Below are 25,215 nucleotides of genomic sequence, written 5' to 3' on the forward strand. Positions count from 1 at the left end.
AGGAATTTCAGACCAGCCCGAGTAACAATAGCGAAAACTCTTCTCTACAAAAAACTAAAAAGAAAAAAATTGGCCAGGTGCAATGGAGCACACCTGCAGTCTTAGCTACTCAGGAGCCTGAGACAGGAGGATCACTTGATTCCAGGAGCTGCAGTGAGCTATGATCCCACCACTGCACTCTAGCCTGGACAACGGAGTAAGATCTTATCTCAAAAAAAAAAAAAAAGAAAAAAATCAGGAGATTTCAAGTAACAATTCTGAATTTTCAGCTTTTCTTTGGAAAACATCAGGCAACCTGGCAACATCGGAGCTGCCCTCCCGGGTTGCACTCATCATCCGTATTAAATAGATGCTGCCCCTGTGTGTTCCAACTCACCAAAGCCTCAGCCCCACCCACTCACACTCACTGGCCTGGCCCCCTGAGGTGCATGAATTGGCAACTCTTTCATGGTTCTGTGCTAGAATCAGGTACATCAGGGCTCAATTTTTGCTCTCTCCTTTCCTAGCTTCAGTTTCTTCAACTAGAAAATGGGGGTACTAAGAGGAAAACATGTAATATTTGTAGCCTGTGCCAGAGCGTAAGGGTCTATATTAGTGATTCTCCAAAACTGCCATTCTTTGCTCTATACCAAGGGGACTTGCCTATGGGACCAAGGCTAGCCCCTCTCCACATGTGGGTCGCAGAGGGAAGGAAAACAGCACAGCCAGAATTCTGCTCTGTAATGTCAGGCCAAACAGGGACTTGCTGGAGCAGGAGGGAGGTGAGTGATGGCGATGGCACAAGGTTTGTAAGGCGGTGACCCAGGACGCCCCACTACACCCACTCCCAGGCAATAACTGCCACATCAAGTTTCAGTGCAAAGGGTGAGGCTCAATGCTCTGCCATCCCATCCCTCCTCCAGGGAGTGACATCCTGGAATGAGTCAGGAAGTGGAAGAAACTACCCAGGGAGAAGAAACCGGTGTCTGATGTGCAGCTTTCCTGAGGCTTTTGTGTGGACTGGAATCCCTTCCTGGACCTTTCAGGGATGTGGCCCTCCTGCCCAGGAGGAGTTGCTAATTTTCTCTAATCTCCTCACACTCCCAGAAATGACACAAGATGGAACAGTGCCCAGTAGGGTACCGAATGCACAGTAGGAATGCAAATGAAATCCATATTAGGAGTTTCTGTTTGATCCTAATTTGGCTTTAAGAAACATAAATTTTAGTGTTTCTTTATATGGAGACAAAGTTAGTTCTCTGCTCTTTACCAAAAAAGAAAAAAAAAGTGATTTGTTAGAAACTCAGAAGTATGGCTGGGCACAGAGGCTCATGCTTGTAATCCCAGCAGTTTGGGAGGCCGAGGCAGGCGGATCACCTGAGGTCAGGAGTTCGAGACCAGTCTGACCAACATGGTGAAACCCCATCTATACTAAAAATACAAAAATTAGTCAGATCTGGTGGCGGGTGCCTGCAGTCCCAGCTACTCGGGAGCCTGAAGTGCGAGAATCGCTTGAACACGGGAAGCAGAAGTTGCAGTGAGCCGAGATCGCACCGCTGCTACAGTCCAGCCTGGATGATAGAGCGAGACTCTGTCTCAAAAAAAAAAAAAAAAGAAAAGAAAGAAAGAAAAGAAAAGAATAGAGAAAAGAAAAGAAAAGAAATCCATACTGGGAAGACAAAGACTGGAAGAGCAAGAATCAGGTCACCAACACTTGATTCACAAGTGCAATGGTTTGCTTACATTGGTCAATTCTTTCCAATTATTTATTTCCCCCCTAATGAGGATGATCGATGATGCCAAAATTACTGCGATCTGATTACATTTCATCACATTGCACTGAACTCCATACCTCTCAAACAATCCGATTGCTCTTTTCATGCTAAGACTCAGGGGCAATTTTAAATTATTATGTTTTTAGCATAGAAACAAATGTGGTAACAACGCCTATGTGAGATTTTTGTTTTGCTTTTGTTTTTGTTTTTGTTTTTAGACAGTTTCATTCTTGTTGGCCAGGCTGGAGTGCAATGGCAAAATCTCAGCTCACTGCAACCTCCGCCTCACCAGTTCAGGCAATTCTTCTACCTCAGCCTCCTGAGTAGCTGAGATTACAAGCGCCCGCCACCACGCCCGGCTAATTTTTGTATTTTTAGTAGAGATAGGGTTTTGCCATGTTGGCCAGGCTGGTCTCGAACTCCTGACCTCAAGTGATCCACCGCGTTGGACTCCCAAAGTGCTGGGATTACAGGCATGAGCTACTGTGCCTGGCCAAAAAAGCAAATAAGTTGAATGCTCAGATGTTCGGGACATCCAGACCATAGCCCCAAAAGGCCATGCATGTGTTCCGGCTGCTGGTTAGTGGTCAGAGCCATTGTCCAGCTCCAGGGGCAGGCACCGTGTTAAAGGGGATCTGGAAGAGGAAGAGGAAGCACCTCTTCCTGCTTCCTGATGTAGGAGTGGAGCTCTGCTTCTTCCCCAGTGTGCCAGGCCCTGGGCACTCATCTCCTTTGTCTTCATGCTGCCCACAGAACGAATGTGAGGGGGACCTAGCTGAGGCAATGCCTGCACTCGAGGCTGCACTAGCTGCTCTGGACACCCTGAACCCAGCCGACATCTCGCTGGTGAAGTCGATGCAGAACCCACCAGGCCCTGTCAAACTGGTCATGGAGAGCATCTGCGTCATGAAAGGGATGAAGCCAGAGAGGAAGCCAGACCCCGGTGGCTCCGGTAACCCCCACCCCACCCCACCCAGATGCCTGCACAGGCTGCTCTTTCCTGGCAGTGGGGTGCCAGCAACCCACTGCATCCCCAAGTCGACTCCAGGCGTGCAGGCAAGATCACTGAGTTTGGAGGAATTAAGAAAGGAACCAGGCTGTGTGTGTGTGCACCCAAGGCCTCTCTCAGGCTTCTCCAGCAGCCTCCGCCCTCTCAGTCAGTTGGGAAAAATGCAGGTATCTGTAGGTGGAGCTGAGCTTAGTCAAGGCCTCTCCCTGCAAGTCATTACAAAAATGAAGGTCAGGTAGACAAAAGGCCTGCTGTGGAACAAACACAGTCATGTGTGGGTGACCAAGAGAGCTACAGAGAGAGAGAAACAGAGAGAGCAGAGAAAGGGAGTTAGGGAAAGGAAAAGAATGAGACAGAGACAGAAAGGAACAGAGAGAAAGAGACTGAGAAATAAACGGAGACCCAGACATCTATACACACATGCATGCATGCACACACACAATGACATGCACACGCATGCGCGCACACACAGACATGCACACACATGCATGCACACACAGAGACATGCACACACGTGCATGCACATATAGACATGCATGCACACACATGCATACACAGAGCCATGCATGAACACACATGCATGCACAAACATGCACACACAGACATGCACTCACACAGATGCATGCACACACATGCAGACATGCATACATACAGGCATGCACACGCATATGCACCCAAAGGGACAGGAGGACCAGGAGGAAATCGGGAGAAAGACAGAGACAGGGAAACACACACACACACAGATGCAAAGCTCATCAGGAATAGCCAAGCAAAGAGCAGACTTTACAAGAGCATCCTTCAGGGAAGTAGCTGAGGTATAATAAGTTGGCCTTGAGCAAAGATGAGCTAGATAGTACTTCTGCACCCTGGCTGCACCCTAGAATCACCTGGAGAGCTTAAAGAATGCAGAAGTCGGCCAGTTGTGGTGGGTCACTCCTGTAATCCCAGCACTTTGGGAGGCTAAAATGGGTGGATCACCTGAGGTCAGGAGTTCGAGACCAGCCTGGCCAACATGGTGAAATCCCATCTCTACTAAAAATACCAAAAAAAAAAAAAAAAAAAAAATTAGCTGGACATGGTGGTGTGTGCCTGTAATCCCAGCTACATGGAAGGCTGAGGCAGGAGAATTGCTTGAATCCGGGAGGCAGAAGTTGCAGTGAGCAGAGACCACGCCATTGCACTCCAGCCTGGGCAATAAGAACAAAACTCCGTCTCAAAAAAAAAGCAGAAGTCTGTGCCCCACTCCTAGAGAGTCTCATTCCATTGGTCTGGGATGCAGCCTGAGCATTAGGATTTTTTTTTTAAGCTCCCCCTGCAGCTGGGGTTGAGACCTGCTGAGATACATAAAGCACAGCCAGGTCATGAATGTCACTTCTCATCTTGGATCACTGATGATCAGCACAGAACCCATCATTAAATTAAAATTAAAGCAAATTATGCCTATTATTCACCCAAACCATGGAATTGAGTGAGTATATTGAGATGGAGCAAAAGAGCAATTGAGTTAGTTCGGGGTACCTTGAATTTAAATGAAGCAGATCATTTTCTAGAATGCCAACAAAAACCTTCATGGGAAATATTTGGCCAATTTCTGCTCTTGTAATTAGGAATGGGACACGTTTGACCTGCTGTACTCAGTGTGATTTCTCAGAGTATAACTTTTTTGATGAGCCTGAGCTTGGCAAGTACCATGGGCCAAAAAGCTTCCCGAATTTTTTCCAATGTGTCAACAGAAGGAGCATTGTTCCAGGATGGGAATGAGACTCACTTGATTAGTTGTTAGTCAGCATGACGGGTGCTAAGGGGAATAAGGGCCTGGTTTTGTGTCTGGGCAGGCCACGGGTAGTCATCTGTATAGGTGGAAGCCTGCAAGCTGCTTCTTCCAGCCTCCTTCATTCTCACAAGAACTTTGCCTCACTCACACGGTTCATCAAAGGGAGGACTGATTGGGCTCCATCCAACCCACCTCCCAGACTAGGGAAGGATATTTGAAACTCATCCCCACGGGCTGTGGCTCCTGCTGCCTTTTCCATCCATGAATAAGATAATGGGGTACTATTCATTCAACCCATATTTATTGATAACTAAGTACCAGGCAGTGTGCCAGGTTCTAGAAAACAGAAGAAGGTTACCGCTTTGAGGGAGAGGTAGATGGTAGAAAATAATTGAAAACTTACAGGTTGCAATAAGTGCTATAAAGGGAATGGATTTTCTAGCAAGCAACATGAAAGAAAATGCTGGTGCAGCGGGGAGGGGGGCCTCTCTTGTCAGAGAAGTCTAGGGAAACCTCTATATGGCGATGGCTTTTAAAACGAGGCCTCCAGCCTGGGCAACATGGCAAAACCTCATCTCTATAAAAAATACAAAGATTGGCTGGGCACAGCTGGGCATGGTGGCCCATACCTGTAATCCCAGCACTTTGGGAGGCTGAGGTGGGTGGATCACCTGAGGTCAGGAGTTCGAGACCAGCCTGTCCAACATGGCGAAACCCCATCTCTACTAAAAGTACAAAAAATTAGCCAGGCGTGGTGGTGGGTGCCTATAATCCCAGCTACTTGGGAGGCTGAGGTAGGAGAATCTCTTGAACCCAGGAGGCAGAGGTTGCAGTGAGCCAAGGTCACACCATTGCACTCCAGCCTGGGCAACAAGAGTGAGATTCCATCTCAAAAAAAAAAAAAAATTGGCTGGGCGCGGTGGCTCAGGCCTGGAATCTTAGCACTTTGGGAGGCCGAGGTAGGTGGATCACATGAGGTCAGGAGTTTAAGACCAGCCTGGTCAACATGGTAAAACCCCATCTCTACTAAAAATACAAAAATTAGCCAGGCGTGGTGGCACATGCCTGTAGTCCCAGCTCCTTGGGAGGCTGAGGCAGGAGGATCGCTTGAACCCAGGAGGCGAAGGTTGCAGTGAGCCAAGCTCAAGCCACTGCACTCTAGCCTGGTTGACAGTGCAAGACTCTGTCTCAAAATAAATAAATAAATGAATAAATAAAACAAAATAAAATAAAATGAGGCCTGAGGTCTGGTCAGGAGCCAGCTAGATGCCATTTACAGTATAGGCAAAGGGCTCATGGTAAGAAGCACTTGGGGTCATGGAGGAATTGAAGGAAGGTCCTTTGTAACCTAAGTTTAGGGAGTGAGGCAGAGATGGGGTTGGTGAGGTTGGCTGGGCCTCCCAGACCATGTTTTTGTTTTTGATTTTTCTCAAATACCAGCAGTAACCACTGCAGAATTTTAAGTCTTGGCCAGAATGTCTTATTATATTATCTCTGTTTCTTGTTCCGAATAGGTAAGATGATAGAAGATTACTGGGGGGTATCCAAAAAGATTCTTGGGGATCTGAAATTTTTGGAGAGTCTTAAGACATATGACAAAGACAACATCCCCCCGCTGACCATGAAGCGGATCCGGGAAAGGTTTATCAATCACCCGGAATTCCAGCCGGCTGTCATTAAAAATGTATCGTCGGCCTGCGAGGGTCTGTGCAAGTGGGTGAGGGCCATGGAGGTGTACGATCGCGTGGCCAAGGTGGTGGCTCCCAAACGGGAGCGACTGAGGGAGGCAGAGGGGAAGCTGGATGCACAGATGCAGAAGCTGAACCAGAAACGAGCAGAGCTGAAGCTGGTGGTAGACAGGCTCCAGGCCCTGAATGACGATTTTGAAGAGATGAATACCAAGAAAAAGGACTTGGAGGAAAACATTGAAACCTGCTCCCAAAAGCTGGTCAGGGCAGAGAAACTGATCAGCGGTCTTGGGGGAGAGAAGGACAGATGGACCGAAGCTGCCCAGCAGCTGGGGACCCGCTATACTAATCTGACGGGTGATGTGTTGCTGTCCTCAGGAACCGTGGCTTACCTGGGCGCTTTTACGGTGGATTATCGGGTCCAGTGCCAAAATCAGTGGTTGGCTGAATGTAAGGACAAGGTCATCCCTGGCTCCAGTGACTTCAGTCTCAGCCACACGTTAGGGGATCCCATAAAAATCCGTGCGTGGCAGATTGCTGGGCTTCCCGTTGACTCCTTCTCCATTGACAACGGCATCATTGTGTCCAATTCCAGACGCTGGGCCTTAATGATTGACCCTCAGGGGCAGGCCAATAAATGGATTAAGAACATGGAGAAGGCAAATAAACTGGCTGTCATCAAGTTCTCTGATAGCAACTACATGAGGATGCTGGAAAACGCGCTGCAGTTAGGCACCCCTGTCTTGATTGAAAATATTGGAGAAGAGCTGGATGCTTCTATCGAACCTGTCTTGCTCAAGGCAACATTCAAACAGCAAGGAGTTGAGTACATGAGGCTGGGTGAAAACATCATCGAATATTCCAGGGATTTTAAGTTATACATCACAACCCGTTTGAGGAATCCACATTACCTCCCAGAAGTTGCCGTGAAAGTCTGTCTCCTCAACTTCATGATCACTCCCTTGGGTCTCCAAGATCAACTCCTTGGCATCGTGGCTGCGAAGGAGAAGCCAGAGCTGGAAGAGAAAAAGAACCAGTTGATTGTGGAAAGTGCCGAGAACAAGAAGCATCTCAAGGAAATTGAAGATAAGATCTTGGAGGTTCTCTCCATGTCCAAGGGTAACATCCTGGAGGATGAAACCGCCATCAAAGTTCTGTCCTCCTCCAAAGTGCTATCTGAAGAGATCTCAGAGAAACAGAAAGTTGCTTCCATGACAGAAACGCAGATTGACGAGACTCGGATGGGCTACAAGCCAGTGGCTGTGCATTCCACCACCATCTTCTTTTGTATCTCGGACCTGGCCAACATCGAGCCGATGTACCAGTACTCCCTGACTTGGTTCATAAATCTCTACATGCATTCCTTGGCTCATAGCACGAAGAGCGAAGAACTGAATCTGCGCATCAAGTACATCATTGACCATTTCACCCTGAGCATCTACAACAACGTGTGCCGTTCTCTGTTTGAGAAGGACAAGCTACTCTTCTCTCTCCTTCTGACCATCGGCATCATGAAACAGAAGAAGGAAATTACAGAGGAGGTGTGGTACTTCCTTCTCACTGGAGGCATCGCACTGGATAACCCCTACCCCAACCCAGCTCCCCAGTGGCTGTCAGAGAAGGCGTGGGCAGAGATTGTCCGTGCATCTGCCTTACCCAAACTGCACGGCCTGATGGAGCATTTGGAACAGAACCTGCATGAATGGAAGCTGATCTATGACTCGGCCTGGCCCCATGAGGAGCAACTCCCTGGGTCTTGGAAGTTCTCTCAAGGATTGGAGAAGATGGTGATCCTCCGATGTTTGCGGCCTGACAAAATGGTGCCAGCGGTCCGGGAGTTCATTGCTGAACACATGGGAAAGCTATACATCGAAGCCCCTGCGTTCGATCTCCAGGGATCCTACAATGATTCCAGCTGCTGTGTGCCTTTGATTTTTGTGTTGTCTCCAAGTGCAGATCCAATGGCAGGTAAGAACAGAGTGTTGTGGGAGAGATGTGGAAAGCCCAGAATGTGTGGGTGGATATCAGTAGCCCGTTCCTTACAGCAGGGATCTCAAGTTCAGATGGCTTTGAAGGCCAAGTGGTTCATAGGCTGAGGTGGAGCCACGGAACTTGTCTTTTTCTGCCTATAGAGGTCAGCTGCCACTCGGCACCCACAAATTGGGCCGTTTGGGAATGTAAGCCCAGAATTGCTAGATCATCTAATTTTTCAAGAGAAACCAGAAATGCAGAAATTTCCCACTTTTATATCTTGATAATTCATTCAAAGTTCTTTCCTTAAAAACCTTGTGAGGGTTCAGGAGAGGTGGCTTACACCTGTAATCCCAGCACTTTAGAAGGAGTTGGGTGGATTGCTTGAGCCCAGGAGTTTGAGACCAGCCTGGGCAACATAGTGAGACCTCCATTGCTATAAAACATTAAAAAATTAGCTGGAAACGGTGGCACATGCCTGTAGTCCCAGCTACTTGGGAGGCTGAGGCAGGAGGATCCCTTCAGCCTGGGGAGGTCAAGGCTGCAATGAGCTATGATCACACCACTGCACTCCAGTCTAGGTGACAGACCCTGCCCCACCCCCAAAAAAAGAACAAAATAGAAGCTTGGTGAGATTCAGCTCAGATGATTCCACAGGAAACTTCACACTGTGTCCCTTCTAGTGCCGCATATCATGAGATCCATACTGTTTGGCTGTCTCTTCTGATAAAGACAGATCTGGGGACGCAGGCATTGTCAGCGTGAGCTGGCTCTCTATTCCCCCACTCCCTCCCTTATAAAGTTTCCCACCAGCTTTTCACCTAATGTGACAGTTCTCAATCTTGGCTGCACATTGGAATCACCTGGGGAGTTTAAAGAAGACGCTCAATGCACGGGCCACAGCTTTGGCCAATTAAATTAAAATCTTCGGGGTGAGACCCACGAATTGTGTTTTATGAAGCCTTTCCAGTAATTCCAATGTGCTGCCAGGGTTGGGAACCACTGACTTTAATAGTTTTAGTGGCCTTTGAAAATCATCACCAAGATCCACTATTTCACTAGCAGACTAGCAGGTGCACAATGATTATTATTATTTTATTTTATTTATTTATTTTGAGACAGAGTCTTGCTCTGTCACCCAGGCTGGAGTGCAGTGGCGTGATATCGGCTCACTGCAACCTCCACCTCTCGGGTTCAAGCAATTCTCATGCCTCAGCCTCCTGAGTAGCTGGGATTACAGGCACGTGCCACCACGTCCGGCTAATTTTTGCATTTTTAGTAGAGATGGGGTTTCACCATGTTGGTCAGGCTGGTCTTGAACTCCTGACCTCAAGTGATCCACCCACCTTGGCCTCCCAAAGTGCTGGGATTACTGGCGTGAGCTACTCAGGAGGCTGAGGCAAGAGAATTGCTTGAACCTGGGAGGCAGAGGTTGTGGTGAGCCAAGATCGTGCCATTGTACTCCAGCCTGGGCAACAAGAGCAAAACTCCATCTCAAAAAAAACCCAGAAATTTATTTTCTCACAATTCTCAAAGAAGTTTGAAATCAAGCTGTTGGCAGGGATGGTTTCTTTCGAGGCCTCTCTGCTTGGCTTGCTGATGGTCATCTTCTCCCTACGTCTGCACAGGGCCTTATCTCTATGTCTGTCCTCATCTCCTCTTCTCATAAGGGTATCCGTCATATTGGATTAAGGCCCACTCTGATGAACTCATTTTATTTTATTTTATTTTTTTATTCATTTATTTTTTATTATTATACTTTAAGTTATAGGGTACGTGTGCACAACGTGCAAGTTTGTTACATATGTATACATGTGCCATGTTGGTGTGCTGCACACATTAACTCATCATTTACATTACATATGTCTCCTAATGCTATCCCTCCTCCCTCCCCCCACCCCACAACAGGCCCTGGTGTGTGATGTTCCCCTTCCTGCGTCCAAGTGTTCTCATTGAATGAACTCATTTTAACTTTGCCTCCACAAAGACCCTATCTCTGACTACTGAACGGTTACATTCTGAGGTACCTGGAATTAGGACTTCAACGTATGAATTTTGCTAGGGACACGATGCAGCTCATAACAGAGACCATATTAACCCTTAGAATATTAACCCTGATCTTTTTCTGTGCTGCCTGCCCCTCATAGTGATGTACTTCCTCGTGTAGGTTTTTTTTTATTGTGAGTTCACCATCAGCAAATTTGTGTTGTTTTGCGGGAGTCTCATATACTTTGGGTTTAAGGAGTGTCCCTACAGAACAACTTTGCATGTGCAAACAGTGGTACCCCAGAGGGCGAGGTGGGGGTCACCATTCTGTATCAAATTTTATGGGAAATTTCTCAGCTTAGGAATCCCACACCAGAGAGTACCGTGAACTCACACACCTCAAGTTCATGTGGCATAAACTTAGTGTTTTGATTTTTAAACTGGAGAGTTGTTTATTTTTTCCATCCAGGCTCCAGACCAGTTATGAGCTTCCATGTCTTTTCCTTGGGTCATAGTTAAATGGCCTTCTTTTTTTTTTTTTTTTTTTTTTTTTTTGAGATGGAGCCTCACTGTATAGCCCAGGCTGGAGTGCAGTGGCACGATCTTGGCTCACTGCAACCTCCGCCTCCCCCTAGGTTCAAGCAATTTTCCTGCCTCAGCCTCCTGAGTAGCTCGGACTATAGGCATGCACCACCCAGCTAATTAGCTAATTAGCTAATTAGCCCAGCTAATTTTTGTATTTTTAGTAGAGATGGGGTTTCACCATGTTGGCCATGCTGGTCTTGAATTCCTGACCTCAAGTGATCCGCTCGTCTTGGCCTCCCAAAGTGCTGGGATTATAGGCGTGAGCCACTGCATCTGGCCAAAGGTCTGGCCTTCATAATATGAAGATACGGCACTTTGAGAATCCTAACTTTATACAAGTGTCTCGGTTCCAGCTCCACACCTCTTATGAGTGCAAAGCTGTATCTCCCATGGACATTAAAACTTTAACATCTAGAGTAATGAAATAAAGTGTGGTATTTTCCAATGGTGATATACTATGTATCCATGAAAGAAAAGAGCCTTTATACATGTACTAATGTGGAAGAGACCTATAAGACACGTACATTGTTAAGTGGGAAAAAAATGCAGTATTCTACAATTCATATAAATTTAATAGTATATATGCATTTATTTAAATACATAAAATATTTCTTGAAGGATTCACAAATCTAATCACATTGGCTACCACTGAGAAGAGAGAAGTGAGAGACTTATTTCACTTTACAAATGCTTATATTTCTTGTTAAAATAAATTTGCAAAAATCAGTTTCCTAGTTATTTGATTATGTGCTCACCTCTTTATTTTTGAGTTTCCCGTTTTGAGCACCTGGGAATATCCTTTTCTTTCAAACCTTGATTTTTTTTGTTTCTTTTCAGTTCAGATAATTTCTTTTTTTATCAAGAATGTCTATGTGTTTAAAGCAAAAGAGAAGTTGATGGTAGCTTCATCTGCCATCTGATCTGATGTCTAAGGCTTCCCCAGAGAGATGTTTATTTTGTAATTAACAGAAGCCAATGAGTTTTTTTCTGAGTCCAAAATTTTAATGTGAACCCCACCTTTTGTGTTGGGGTGTGTGTGTGTGTGTGTGTGTGTTGGTGTGTGTGTGTGCATGTGTTTAAATAGAGACAAGGTCTCACTGTGTTGCCCAGGCTGGTCTCCAACTCCTGAGCTCAAGTGATCCTTCCACCTCGGCCTCCCAAAGTGTTGGGATTACAGGTGTGAGCCACCACACCCAGCCATGTTGTTACTGTTGATATGGCTGTTCTGTTACTGTTAGCTGGCCTGTCGTCTTTCAAAAGCCTCGTTTCTTCCTGGTCTCAGGCCTGCTGAAATTTGCTGATGATCGTGGTATGGGAGGTACCAGAACACAGACCATCTCCCTTGGCCAAGGCCAAGGCCCTGTTGCTGCCAAAATGATCAACAATGCCATCAAAGACGGGACCTGGGTGGTCTTACAGAACTGCCATCTGGCCACAAGCTGGATGCCTACACTGGAGAAGATTTGTGAGGAGGTGATTGTTCCTGAGAGCACCAATGCCAGATTCAGGTGAGATGCTGTCCCACCACTGCCTTCTCTGGGACCCAACCTCCAGACATCAGCCTGGTGGCTGGGAAGATGACCAAGACACAGTCCTGCCCCTTAGAAACTTTCAATCTAGGCCAGGCAGGGTGGCTCATGTCTGTAATCCCAGCACTTTGGAAAGCTGAGGTGGGTGGATCACCTGAGGTCAGGAGTTTGAGACTAGCCTGGCCAACATTGCAAAATGCTGTCTCTACTAAAAATACAAAAATTAGCCGGGCATAGTGGCGCACACCTGTAATCCCAGCTACTCGGGAGGCTGAGGTGGGAGAATTGCTTGAACCCGGGAGGCAGAGGTTGTAGTGAGCTGAGATCGTATCGCTGCACTCCAGCCTGGGCGACAGAGCAAGACTTCCTCTCAAAAAAAGAAAGAAGTTCTTCAGTATAGCAGAAGGCAGCCCATAGATGAATAATGCTGATACCATGTCATACCTGATTTACTCACTATTTGAACAAGAACCATGGAATACAGAAAAGGGTTGGGAAGGTTGGGGAAGTCCTGGAGGCCTGACAATGGCCCGGGATTTTGAAAAATGAATAGGAGTTTGCCGGGAAGGATATTCTAGGCAGAAGAGACAGCATTTGGAAAAGCAAAGAGATGTATTAAGGAAATTCTGAGAAGTTATCTTACAGCTCTGGTATATGCCACGAGAAGTTGTTGGAGAAGGTAATAGGAGATGTAGCTGGAAAGGTAGATTCAATGTGAGCAAGTCTGATTTTTAAAATTATTATTTGTCTAAAAAAATTCCTGTCCAGGCATGGTGGCTCACGCCTGTAATCTCAGCATTTTGAGAGGCTGAGGCAGGTGGATTGCTTGAACCTAGGAGTTCAAGGCCAGCTTGGGCAACATGGCAAAACCCCATCTCTACTAAAAATACAAAAAATGAGCTGGGCGTGGTGGCGCACATTTGTAGTCCCAGCAACTTGGGAGGCTGAACTGGGAGAATTACCTGAGCCCAAGAAGTCGAGGCTGCAGTTAGCAGTGATCACACCACTGCACTCCAGCCTGGGTGACAGAGTGAGACCCTGTCTCAAAAAAAAAGAAAAAACTACTGTTTTCCAGGTATCATTTGTCCTGCCTCCTGCCTCCTGCCTCTATCCTACATTTCCGGGGTTCTTCGGAATTTTAATCAACATTGGAAACAGCTATTTGTTTTTTGGGAATTTTAAAGCCCAACAAAGCTAAGCCTCAGTTTTTGCATTCATGGAATAATGAGATGAACCAAACAGACTTTAAAGTCCATTTTAACTCAAATGTTCAGGGATTCTTTTTTTTTTTGATATGGAGTTTCGCTCTTATTGCCCAGGCTGGAGTGCAATGGTGCGATCTCCACTCACCGCGACCTCTGCCTCCCTGGTTCAAGCAATTCTCCCGCCTCAGCCTCCTGAGTAGATGAGATTATAGGCATGCGCCACCACGCACGGCTAACTTTGAATTTTTAGTAGAGACGAAGTTTCTCCATGTTGGTCAGGCTGGTCTTGAACTCCCAACCTCAGGTGATCCACCCACCTCAGCCTCCCAAAGTGCTGGGATTACGGGCATGAGCCACCACACCCAGCCAAGGGATTCTCTTATACCAGGCCAGAGAGCAGCAACCTATGACCCGATGGCCAAGTGCACCCTGCTGCCAGTTTTTTTTGTATAGCTTGCAAGCTAACTAAACAGTGTGGGAAAAAAACTAAAGAATCATGTTTCGTAATACATGAAACTTCTATGAAATTCAAATTTTAGTGTCCATAAATAAAGTTTTATTGAAAAACATCCATGCTTATTCATACATTGTCTATGGCTACTTTTGTATGACAAGTAGTTGCAGCAGAGATCATATGGGCTCACAAAGTCTAAAATATGTGCTATTTGGTCCTTTACAGAAAAAATTTGTCAACCCCTGCTCTATCCAACAAAGCTGGCTGGTTATTTTCATCTTAGTCATCTACCAGAAAAGAGGGAAAGTGTTTGGTGCTTATTTACAAAGTCAGATTAGGCCACAGTTGATTTGTCTTCATATAAAACTTCCAAAAGAGAGAGAGTTTAAGAGAAGTCCATTATTTCAAGAATGCTGTTTGGGGCCGAGCGAGGTGGCTCACACCCGTAATCCCAGCACTTTGGGAGGCTGAGGCAGGCGGATCACATGAGGCCAGGAGTTCAAGACCAGCCTGGCAACATGGTGAAACGCCGTCTCTACTAAAATACAAAAATTAGCCGGGCGTGATGGTGCGTGTCTGTAATCCTAGGCTGAGGCACAAGAATCCGTTGAACCCAGGAGGTGGAAGTTGCAGTGAACTGAGATTGCACCACTGCACTCCAGCCTGGGTGACAGAGTAAGACTCTGTCTCAAACATAAATAAATTAAAAAAATAAAAGTGTTGTGCCTTAATCTTTGAAAATGTTGTTTGGTTTGGGATAGTGAGTGAATTCATTGGCCATTAATGACACATTCGAAGAAGAAAAAGTTATTTATGTTGACATTTAAGTTCTACTATAGTATGATCCTGACCCAAGAATCATGAACTCAAATCCTCAAGTGCCTATAGGGGCCAGGCATGTAACATAAATGAGTGAAGAGGGCTGGATACAAGAAATAGTCCACGTTCCACAGTACAGCAACAATCCTCATGGGTAGTCAGCCTCAGTGTCAGGCACAATAGGGAATGGTGGGGCTTGCAGTGAACTGGGCATGTGCTCTGGTGAGGAGAGTGGTCACTGTTTAATACTAGCTAACTGTTGCCATGCAGGATCAGATTTTCTAACAATTTTAAAGGGAAGGTGGGAATCTAGAATTGTAAAAGAAAGCCTTAGGTTTTTAAACATTAGCAACTATGGCTGGGCGCGGTGGCTCACGCCTGTAATCCTAGCACTTTGGGTGGCCAAGGTGCGTGGATCACCTGAGGTCAGGAGTTCAAAACCAGCCTGGCTATCACGGTGAAACCCTGTCTCTACTAAAAATACAAAAATTAGCCGGGCATAGTGGCGGGCACCTGTAGTCCCAGCTACTCGGGAGGCTGAGGCAGGAGAATCACTTGAACCTGAGGGGCAGAGGTTGCAGTGAGCCGAGATTGTGCCACTGTACTCCAGCCTGGGCAACAGAGTGAGACTCCATCTCAAAAAAAAAAGTTATCAACTACTTCAAAAATATGTCACAGCATTGTATGGGTTCAAATGACATGAGCCAAACATCACCCATCTGCAGACTGAAGTCAGGCCTTAGGCCCCCAGTTTACTCTTCTACCCCTCCCAGCCCTGTGCCTGGACCACAGCCCAAAGCCCCCTGAGCCTGACTAGATCACCAGCTCTCCCTCCTCCACAGGGAGCCTCAGCCTGTGTCCTGTGTCTCTAACAACCTTTCATCCCCAAACCTACCTGTTAGAAATCTCTCTAATGTCTAGTAAACAAATGAAAACCAAGAGGCCATGATGTATATGTAATTTGACCTTGGGTAGGAAAAACAAATTAATAAAAGTCTGGGAGCTCAGCATGGTTGTGTGCATCTGTAGTCCCAGCTACTCAAGAGGCTGAGGTGGGAGGATCACTTGAGCTGAGGAGTTTGAAACCAGCCTGGGCAATATAGCAAGATGTCTTTTAAAAAAATAAAATAAAATTAGATTTAAAAAGAAGAAGAAGAAGAACTGGCCAGGCGCAGTGTTTCATGCCTGTAATCCCAGCATTTTGGGAGGCTGAGGCAGGTGGATCACATGAGGCCAGGAGTTTGAGACCAGCCTGGCCAACATTATGAAACCCGTCTCTACTAAAAATACAAAAACTAGCTAGGTAGGGTGGTGTGCGCCTGTGATCCCAGCTACTAGGGAGGCTGAGGCAGGAGAATCACTTGAACCTGGGAGATGGAGGTTGCAGTGAGCCGAGATGCACCACTGCACTGCAGCCTGGGTGACAGAGTGAGACCTTATCTCAAAAAAATAAAAATAAAAACAAAATAAGATAAAAATAATAAAAATGAAAAAAAAAAGAGCCTCAGATGCAATGTGCCAAGATGTTAACCTATAGGTGGTAAAATTATCAATTATAGTTTCTTCTAAACAGTTTTATATATGTTCCCATTTTTTGTGGGCATAGATAAGCTTACATTTAAAAAAGAATTTCTCCCTATTTTTCAAGGCCTGTTTCAAATACCATTTCCTATATGACAGGCATCAGCAAACTTTTTCTGTAAAGGGCCAGTAGTAAATATTTTAGGGTTTGTGGCCATATTGTCTCTGTTGCAACTATTCAACTCTGGTTGTAGGGAGAAAGCAGCCTTAGGGCCAGGCACCGGGACTCACACCTGTAATCCCAGCACTTTGGGATGGTGAGGTGGGAGGATCACTTGAGCCCTGGAGTTCAAGACCAGCCTGGGCAACATAGAGGGACTCCATCTCTACATTAAAAAAAAAAAAAGAGTAGGAGCTTTGGAGTCAAAGAATCCTGAGTTCACATCTTGGTTCAACTACTGCCAAGTGATGTGTCCTTGAAAAACCCACCTGATCTTGCCATGCCTCCATTTCCTCACTGGTAAAAGGGGTAGTAAATCCCTCCTCATCAGGTGGCTGTGAGGCTTAAGGGAAATAAAAAGACGTATGTTAAATGCTTAGCATAGTTTTGGTTCTGGTAGTATTTAATAAATCATAGCTATTATTTTTTGTTATTGTTACTGGTTTTTTTAAATTTAGAAATAAAATAATGTTTTTGGTAGAGATGGGGTTTTACCATGTTACCCAGGCTGGCCTGTTTTGTTATTGTTTTGTTTCTGTTATTGTTTTTCACTATAACTTATTGCATTGCTCCAAAAAGTTGGGTCCATTGTTCTTCCAGACTCTGGCTAACCAGCTATCCATCAGAGAAGTTTCCGGTCAGCATTCTCCAGAATGGAATCAAAATGACCAATGAGCCCCCCAAAGGGCTCCGGGCCAACCTGTTGCGCTCCTACCTCAATGACCCCATCTCAGATCCTGTGTTCTTCCAAAGCTGCGCAAAGGCGGTGATGTGGCAAAAGATGTTATTTGGCCTTTGCTTCTTCCACGCCATTGTTCAAGAGAGAAGAAACTTCGGCCCCCTAGGTAAGTGATGACAGTGCACCTGGGTGGCCTGGGGGAAATGATATCAGACACATATAAGTGTGTTTCCAGGTGCGTGTTTAAGCTTGTGCTCAGATAGGGTTGCCAGTAAAATACAGTATAAGTATTTTCCAGGCAATATTTGGAACATACTATACTAAATGATTTATTATTTAACTAAGATTAAACTCTCACTGTATTTATATTTGCTAAATCTAACAACCTGGCTGGGTGTGGTGGTTTGTGCCTTTAATTCCAGCACTTAGGGAGGCCGAGGCAGGCAGAATCCTTGAGGCCAGGAGTTCGAGACCAGCCTGGGTAACATGGTAAAACCCCATCTCTACTAAAAACACAAAAATTAGCCGGGTGTGGTGGTGCCCACCTAGAATCCCAGCTATTTGGGAAGCTGAGGCATGAGAATCGCTTCAACCAGGAGGTGGAGTTTGTAGTGAGCCCAGATCACACCACCGCACTCCAGCCTGGGTGACAGAGCGAGACCCTGTCTCAAAAAACAACAACAAAAAAAGTCTATAGGTAGATTAATATGTAAGCAAAATGTTATATAGTCATACAATGGATTTTTTTTTTTTTTTTTTGAGACAGGGTCTCACTCTGTCACCCACGCTGTAGTGCGGTGGTGTGATCTTGGCTCATTGCAACCTCCACCTCTCGGGTTCAACTGATCCTTCCACTTCAGCCTCCTGAGTAGCTGGAACTACAAGCATGCCACCACACCCGGCTAATTTTTGTATTTTTAGTAGAGATGGGGTTTCACCGTATTGGCCAGGCTGGTCTAGAACTCCTGAATATTAATCAACCTTAAAGAGGAAGAAAACTCTGACATACACTACAATGTGGATGAACCTGAGGACATTACGCTAAGTGAAATAAACCAGTCATGCCAGGAAACAAGGGCTCAAGCCTGTAATCCCAGTACTTTGGGAGGCTGAGGTGGGAGGATCGCTTGAGGTGAGAAGGTGGAGGCTGCAGTGAGTCAAGATTGTGCCACTGCACTCCAAACTGGATGACAAAGTGAGACATTGTCTCAAAAAAAAAAAAAAAAATAAAATAAATAAAATAGCCTGACGTAGTAGCACACACCTGTAGTCCCAGCTACTTGGGAGGCTGAGGTGGGAGGATCACTTGAGCCTGGGAGTTCGAGGCTGCAGTGAAGGGAGATCATACCACTCCAAACTGGGCAACAGAACAAGATCCAGTCTCTAAAAAAAAAAAAAGCCATGCAACTGTTCGGCTTGCAAGTAACTGCCAGTCATGCTTCGTTTGCTGGCACACGAATTTTATTATTTTGTTATAATTTGAAAGCGAATGTTTGGGAGGAAATTAAACTTCTCTATTGAACCTGAGCGCGGTGGTTCACGCCTGTAATCCCAGCACTTTGGGAGGCCGAGGCAGGTGGATCACTTGAGGTCAGGAGTTCAAGACCAGTCTGGCCAACATGGCGAATCCCCGTCTCTACTAAAAATATGTAAACTAGCTGAGCATGGTGGCACGTGCCTGTAATCCCAGCCACTCAGGAGGCTGAGACAGGAGAATCTCTTGAACCCAGGAGGTGGAGGTTGCAGTCAGCCGAGATCACGACACTTTATTCCAGCTTGGAGCACAGAGCGAGACTCTGTCTCAAAACAAAACAAAACAAACAAACAAAAGCAAAACAAACAAACAAAAAACTTCTCTATTGAGCACAGGTTTCCCCATACTCCTTCTTGTATCCTGCACCATGCCTGGCTTACACATGTATGTCATTTGTTCAGCCCCCAATGGGCATTTATCATTACACCCTTGGAAATACGAGTGGTCATTTCTTTAAGGTTGGCCATTCGGTTTTCCCATGAGCTCGAGGAGGGGAATTCTCAGAACCAACGAGGCTCTGTTGCCCAGTCGTAGCTCCTGCTGTCTAGCCATGCTGCGGTGTTATTTTTGGAGCTCCGTGCATTACTGCCGTATTCCTGCCAGGCCGAATAATTCTCATTCCACAAATCCCAGGACATTAACATCTTCCTTAACAAACGGGGAGGTACATAAGGAAATTGATTTTAGAATGGATGTTTTCTCAGGCAGAATGGCTCCCACGTTGGCGGTAAATGTCCAGGCTAATAGTTGGCCTCGGTGCTTGATATTCATGGGCCTGAAAGAGGCTTTTGATCCATAATGATGCTTAACTCCCTCGGCTCGGTCTTTGAGTGGAAATTAAGAGCTCTCAGCACTGAAGCCTCTCTCTGCTCTCCCGCACGCAGGGTGGAATATTCCCTATGAATTCAACGAATCTGACCTGAGGATTAGTATGTGGCAGATCCAGATGTTTCTCAATGACTACAAGGAGGTGCCCTTTGATGCTCTGACCTACCTGACAGGTATTTACAGGAGGGGTTTTTCCACTGTAAACCTCCAGTATCATGTTCCACCCTCCTGCTGTTCTGCTCCCATTTCCATTCACTTATGTACTCCCTCCCTCCCTCACCATAAACATTGAGCTCTTACTAATGCTGGTCATCATGCTAGATATTGTAAGGAAACAAACAAAAAAATTAAGATAGAATCTTTGCCCTTGAGTGACTCACAGTCTCCAAAAGAAGAAAAATATTTTAAAAAATGATACAGGCCAGCGGGGCACAGTGGCTCATGCCCGTAATCTCAGCACTTTGGAAGGCCACAGCAGGTGGATCACCTGAGGTCAGGAGTTTGAGACCGGCCCGACCAACATATTGAAACCCCATCTCTACTAAAAATTAAAAAATTGGCTGGGCGCAGTGGCTCACGCCTGTAAGCCCAGCACTTTGGGAGGCTGAGGCAGGCGGATCACGAGGTCAGGAGATCAAGACCATCCTGGGTAACATGGTGAAAACCCGTCTCTACTAAAAATATAAAAAATTAGCTGGGCATGGTGGCCGGTGCCTGTAGTCCCAGCTACTCCTTTGGAGGCTGAGACAGGAGAATTGCATGAAGTGAGGAGGCAGAGGTTGCAGTGAACTGAAATTGCGCCACTGCATTCTAGCCTGGGTGACAGAGAGAGACTCTATCTCAAAAAAAAAAAAAAAAAAAAAAAAAAATACAGGCCAGGCGCAGTGGATCATGCCTGTAATCCCAGCACTTTGGGAGACCGAGGCGGATGGATCGCTTGAGGCCAGAAGTTTAAGACTGCCGGGGCAAAATCCCATCTCTACAAAAAATACAAAAATTAGCCAGGCATAGTGGCATATGCCTGTAGTCCCAGCTACTCAGGGAGCTAAGGTGGGAGGATTGCTTGAGCCCAGGATGTGGAGGTGCAGTGAGCCCTGATTGTGCCACCTCACTCCAGCCTGGGTGACAGAGCGAGATCCTGTCTCTAAAGAAAAAAAAAAAGGTAACGTAGTAATAAGTTCAACAAGAGAAACATTTATAAGTAGAAGGACAGCATAATGATTAAATCTTGGGGTAGGAGGAGGAGATGATCATGGCAAACTTCTTAAAGGCGTAAGAGATGGGTTTTGGGGGTGAGTAGGAGTTTTATGAGTGGAAAAGAATTGACTGGGTGGGGCATAGAGGAAGGAGAACAGTCCCAGCAAAGTGATCCTGAGGTAGAAATGGCACTAGCTGTTTTGTATTAAAGCAATCAATTAGCAACCTTTTATTAGTCCATGATATGTACAAGTACCTAATATGGAAGAATGTAAATGTGTAAAACTTGATCGTAGGCTCTGTGCGGTGGGTCACGTCTGTAATCCCAGCACTTTTGGAGGCCAAGGTGGGAAGATTTCTTGAGCCTAGGAGTCGGAGACCAGTCTGGGCAACATCTCTACAAAAAACTAAAAAATCAGCTGGGTATGGTGTCGTGCACCTGTAGCCCCAGTTAATCAGGAGGCTGAGGCAGGAGGATCGGATGAGTACAGGAGGTCAAGGCTGTAGTGAGCTATGATCACACAATTGCACTCCAGCCTGGGTGACAGAGCAAGACCCCATCTCTTAAAAAACATGTACACATACAACCAAAAAAACGTGACCACTAACTTCAAGGAACATGCCATACAGTCCCAGAGACAGGAATAAAAATACACATGTGCTAAATGAATGGAATATCATGGCCGAAGGTCAAAATGCAGCTTAATTAAAACACTGGGGCATCAAGATCACAGACAATTTCCTCTTCAGCTCCATATGTTAAGGAGTTTGTTAGAATCCCTTCCCCAGGCATGTGGTAGACACTGTATACCTGTGATTAATGCATTGAGTCTTCACGTTAATTTTATGAGCTCCATGTTAATAACCCCGTTTTACAGCTGGGAAGACAGAGGCTTAAAGGAGTGGTTCTCAACTGTGGGTGATTTTGGCCCCCAGTGCTATTTGGCAATGTCTGGAGATGGTTTTGGATGTCATAGTGCATGCTACTGGCAGTTATAGTAATGGAGGCTAGGGATGCTGCTGAACAGTCTACGATGTACAAGGTGGTCCCCACAACACAGAACTGTCCAGTCCAACATGTTAAGAGTGCCAAGGTTGAGAGACTGTGCTTTACAGTGATTAAGTTCAGTGCCAGAAGGTCACACTGACCTTAACTCAGTATAGTGTTCCCTAAAACAAAGCCCCAAATGACACACACAGCACGCATACAGTGGATCTCAGTTTGGTGAAAGAACGTCTCCAAAGAAGTTCGCCTGGAGCTGGACACAGTGGCTTGCACCTGTAGTCCCAGCTACTCAGGAGGCTGATGCCATAGGATTACTTGGACCCAGGAGTTCGAGACCAGCCTGGGCAAGACAGCGAGATCCCAGTCTCTAAAACTAATAATAATAATAAATAGAAGTGAGCCATATTCCCACAGTTCCAGGCCATGCAGAAGCACATCCTACGGTTCCTCTTCAGACCATAGCATGAGTGCATGATTGCCCTGGGATATGGTCTGCTTAGAGAACTGCCTGCAAGCCATAAACCAACTGCCTGCCGGTCATAAACCAGCCAGCTTGATAGTAGTCACCTTCCAAATGTTCCAGTCAGGATAGGCTAGTTAGGCTGAGATAACAAACAATCCTCAAACCTCAAGAGTATAAAAGACATCGTAGATCCATTTCTTGCCCACTCTATATTTCCAGCATGAATTGGCAAGGGTCTTTGCTCATTGTAATTCTCTATCAGGGGCACAGTTAGCAAAGGCTCCACCCACCGTTACTGCTACCATCTGAACATATACACTAGTCCCCCTTTATCCATCAGGGATATGTTCCAAGACCCCCAGTGGATGCCTGAAACTGCAGATATTACCGAACCCCATATATACTATGTTTTATCCTATACATACATACCTATGATAAAGTTTAATTTATAAATTAGGCACAGCAGGAGATTAACAGCAGTAATAAAATAGAACAATTACAATATACTATAACAAAAGTTATATGAATATGGTCTCTCTCTCTGGAAATGTCTTTTGTTTTTGTTTTTGTTTTTATTTTTTATTTATTTATTTATTTATTGAGATGAAGTTTTGCTCGTGTTGCCCAGGCTGGAGTGCAGGTCTTTTTTTTTTTTGAGACAGTCTCCCTCTGTCACCCAGAGGAAGGTTTACAGTACTCTTGTAGCCCTGCCGTCCACAGAAAGCTTAAGTGTTAACCGCCCAGTGGCGGGTCAGCGTGACGGACTTTTGCACTCGCAGTCATGGCACCCGAGCTTTGTCCAGTGTCCAGGATGAATGGGGTTGCACAAACAAATTGAAGATGGTAAATGTGGGGGATTTTATTGCTGAAGAAAGTGGCTCTCAGCGGGAAAGGGAGCTGAAAAGGGGATGGAGCAGGAAGGCAATCTTCTCCTGAAGTCCAGCCATCTCCAGCCAGATTCTTCTCCAAAGTTACACTGTCAGGCTGTTCCCCTGAAGTCAAGCGCTTCTCTCTGATGTCCAGCTGCTTCTCTCTCTCTGCTGGCTGAGCCTGGGGTTTTGATGGGCATGGGTTGCGGGGATGGGACAGGTCATGGGTGGTTTTGGAAAAGACAACATTCAAGTGGGAAAACAGGGATGTAAGTTCTCACTTTGGGCCATGGTTTCAGGCTTTTCAGCTTGAGGGTGGGGCCCTTGCAGGGGACCCGCCATTTTCGGCCCGGAATTTTCCTGCTTGCCGTCCCTATCATTATGTCCCAGCAGAGATCTTTGGCCGGAAGAATGCCGTGTTTTACGTTAACCACCAAGCTCATGATGACCTTCCCTGGGCTCAACCTCTCCTTCTGTTGGTTGTTCCTAGGGGAATGTAATTACGGAGGCAGAGTGACTGATGACAAAGACCGGCGTCTCCTGCTGTCACTTCTGTCCATGTTCTACTGTAAGGAAATTGAGGAGGACTATTACTCCCTTGCTCCTGGAGACACTTACTACATCCCTCCTCATGGCTCCTACCAGGTAAGGGGTTGGCAGGGAGGCCCACCTCTTTCCCCCACAGGGCTCCTTTATCTGTATATGGCTACAGGGCTGCAGTGTAGCCAAGGAGCCCAGGGGTCACTGTTTCAGGCTACATGGCTACAGTCACGTGGCTACTGTTTAAGGAGGGCTCGGTATTTGGTAGACAAGGTGTTTCAAAATATAGGATCCATCTGGGTGGAGGAGGGAGACAGAAGGATGATTAAGATGGAGCCTTGGTAGTGAGCAAGATGGAAATTGCTACTTGAAGACAAAGATTCAGAAGGTGGCAAAAAGGGAGGAACAGAAAAACTAGGCAGGGAATGACAAAAGGAAGATGAAAACAATAAATCTGAGGAATAGAAAAGAGCTTACAGGTTGGGCGCTGTGGCTCACACCTATAATCCCAGCACTTTGGGAGGCTGAGGCAGGTGGATCACTTGAGGTCAGGAGTTTGAGACCAGCCTGACCAACATGGTGAAACCCCATCTCTTCTAAAAATATAAAAATTAGCCGGGTGTGGTGGCACCTGCCTGTAATCCCAGCTACTTGGGAGGCTGAGGCAGGGGAATTGCTTGAGCTGGGAGGTGGAGGTTGTGGTGAGCTGAGACCATGCCACTGCACTCCAGCCTGAGTGACAGAGTGAAGCTGTCTCAGAAAAAAAAAAAAAAAAAAAAAAAGCTTACTTTTATTGATCACCTGTGGAACAGAAAAACTCTCAAATCGTGTTTTTCTACTACTCTGACACCACAACCACCACCACCATCAACACAGAAGACTTCTGTGACCAAATGTGTTTAGGTTCCCCCTTCCCCACACACTAAACAGTGAACACCAACTGGTTGTCCTCTAATTCAATTCCAATACCATCTACCTGGTGATAGTGTCAGATCCCACGGGTTGAGGGCTCAGTCTCCAATTCTTTCCCCCAACCCAGACACCAGTCACAAGTCCCAGCCTCAAGAACTGACCAACCAGCTTCACATTGGGGTTCCCACCACTCCCCCTTTAATTGAAATTAATTCAATTGGCCGGGCGCGGTGGCTCACGCTTGTAATCCCAGCACTTTGGGAGGCCGAGGCGGGCGGATCACGAGGTCAGGAGATCGAGACCACAGTGAAACCCCGTCTCTACTAAAAAATACAAAAAATTAGCCGGGCGTGGTGGCGGGCGCCTGTAGTCCCAGCTACTCGGAGAGGCTGAGGCAGGAGAATGGCGTGAACCCGGGAGGCGGAGCTTGCAGTGAGCCGAGATCGCGCCACTGCACTCCAGCCTGGGTGACAGAGCGAGACTCTGTCTCAAAAAAAAAAAAAAAAAAAAAAAAAAAAAAAAAAAAAAAAACGAAATTAATTCAATTAATTTGCTGGAGAGGCTCACAGAACTCAGAGAAACACTTAGGTTTATCGGTTTATTAAAGGAATATTACAAAAGATATAGATGAAGAGATGCATAGGGTGAAGTATGGCAGAAGGAGTGGGAACT

General features: G+C 46.1%; 1 protein-coding gene across 2 annotated transcripts in view; it reads left to right on the forward strand.

Moving 5' to 3' along the window:
• DNAH3 (dynein axonemal heavy chain 3) overlaps nt 1–25,215 on the forward strand; it is a 225,107-nt gene that overhangs the window by 185,642 nt on the left and 14,250 nt on the right. For both annotated transcript variants that reach the window (XM_055233091.2, XM_055233092.1), the window contains exons 52-57: nt 2,508–2,706; nt 6,052–8,193; nt 12,050–12,275; nt 17,116–17,360; nt 19,613–19,729; nt 23,582–23,736. In XM_055233091.2, the coding sequence (XP_055089066.1) occupies nt 2,508–2,706; nt 6,052–8,193; nt 12,050–12,275; nt 17,116–17,360; nt 19,613–19,729; nt 23,582–23,736 (3,084 nt within the window). The remainder of the gene's footprint in view (nt 1–2,507; nt 2,707–6,051; nt 8,194–12,049; nt 12,276–17,115; nt 17,361–19,612; nt 19,730–23,581; nt 23,737–25,215) is intronic.

Source organism: Symphalangus syndactylus, chromosome 11, assembly GCF_028878055.3.
Source record: "Symphalangus syndactylus isolate Jambi chromosome 11, NHGRI_mSymSyn1-v2.1_pri, whole genome shotgun sequence".
Lineage (NCBI taxonomy): Eukaryota > Metazoa > Chordata > Mammalia > Primates > Hylobatidae > Symphalangus > Symphalangus syndactylus.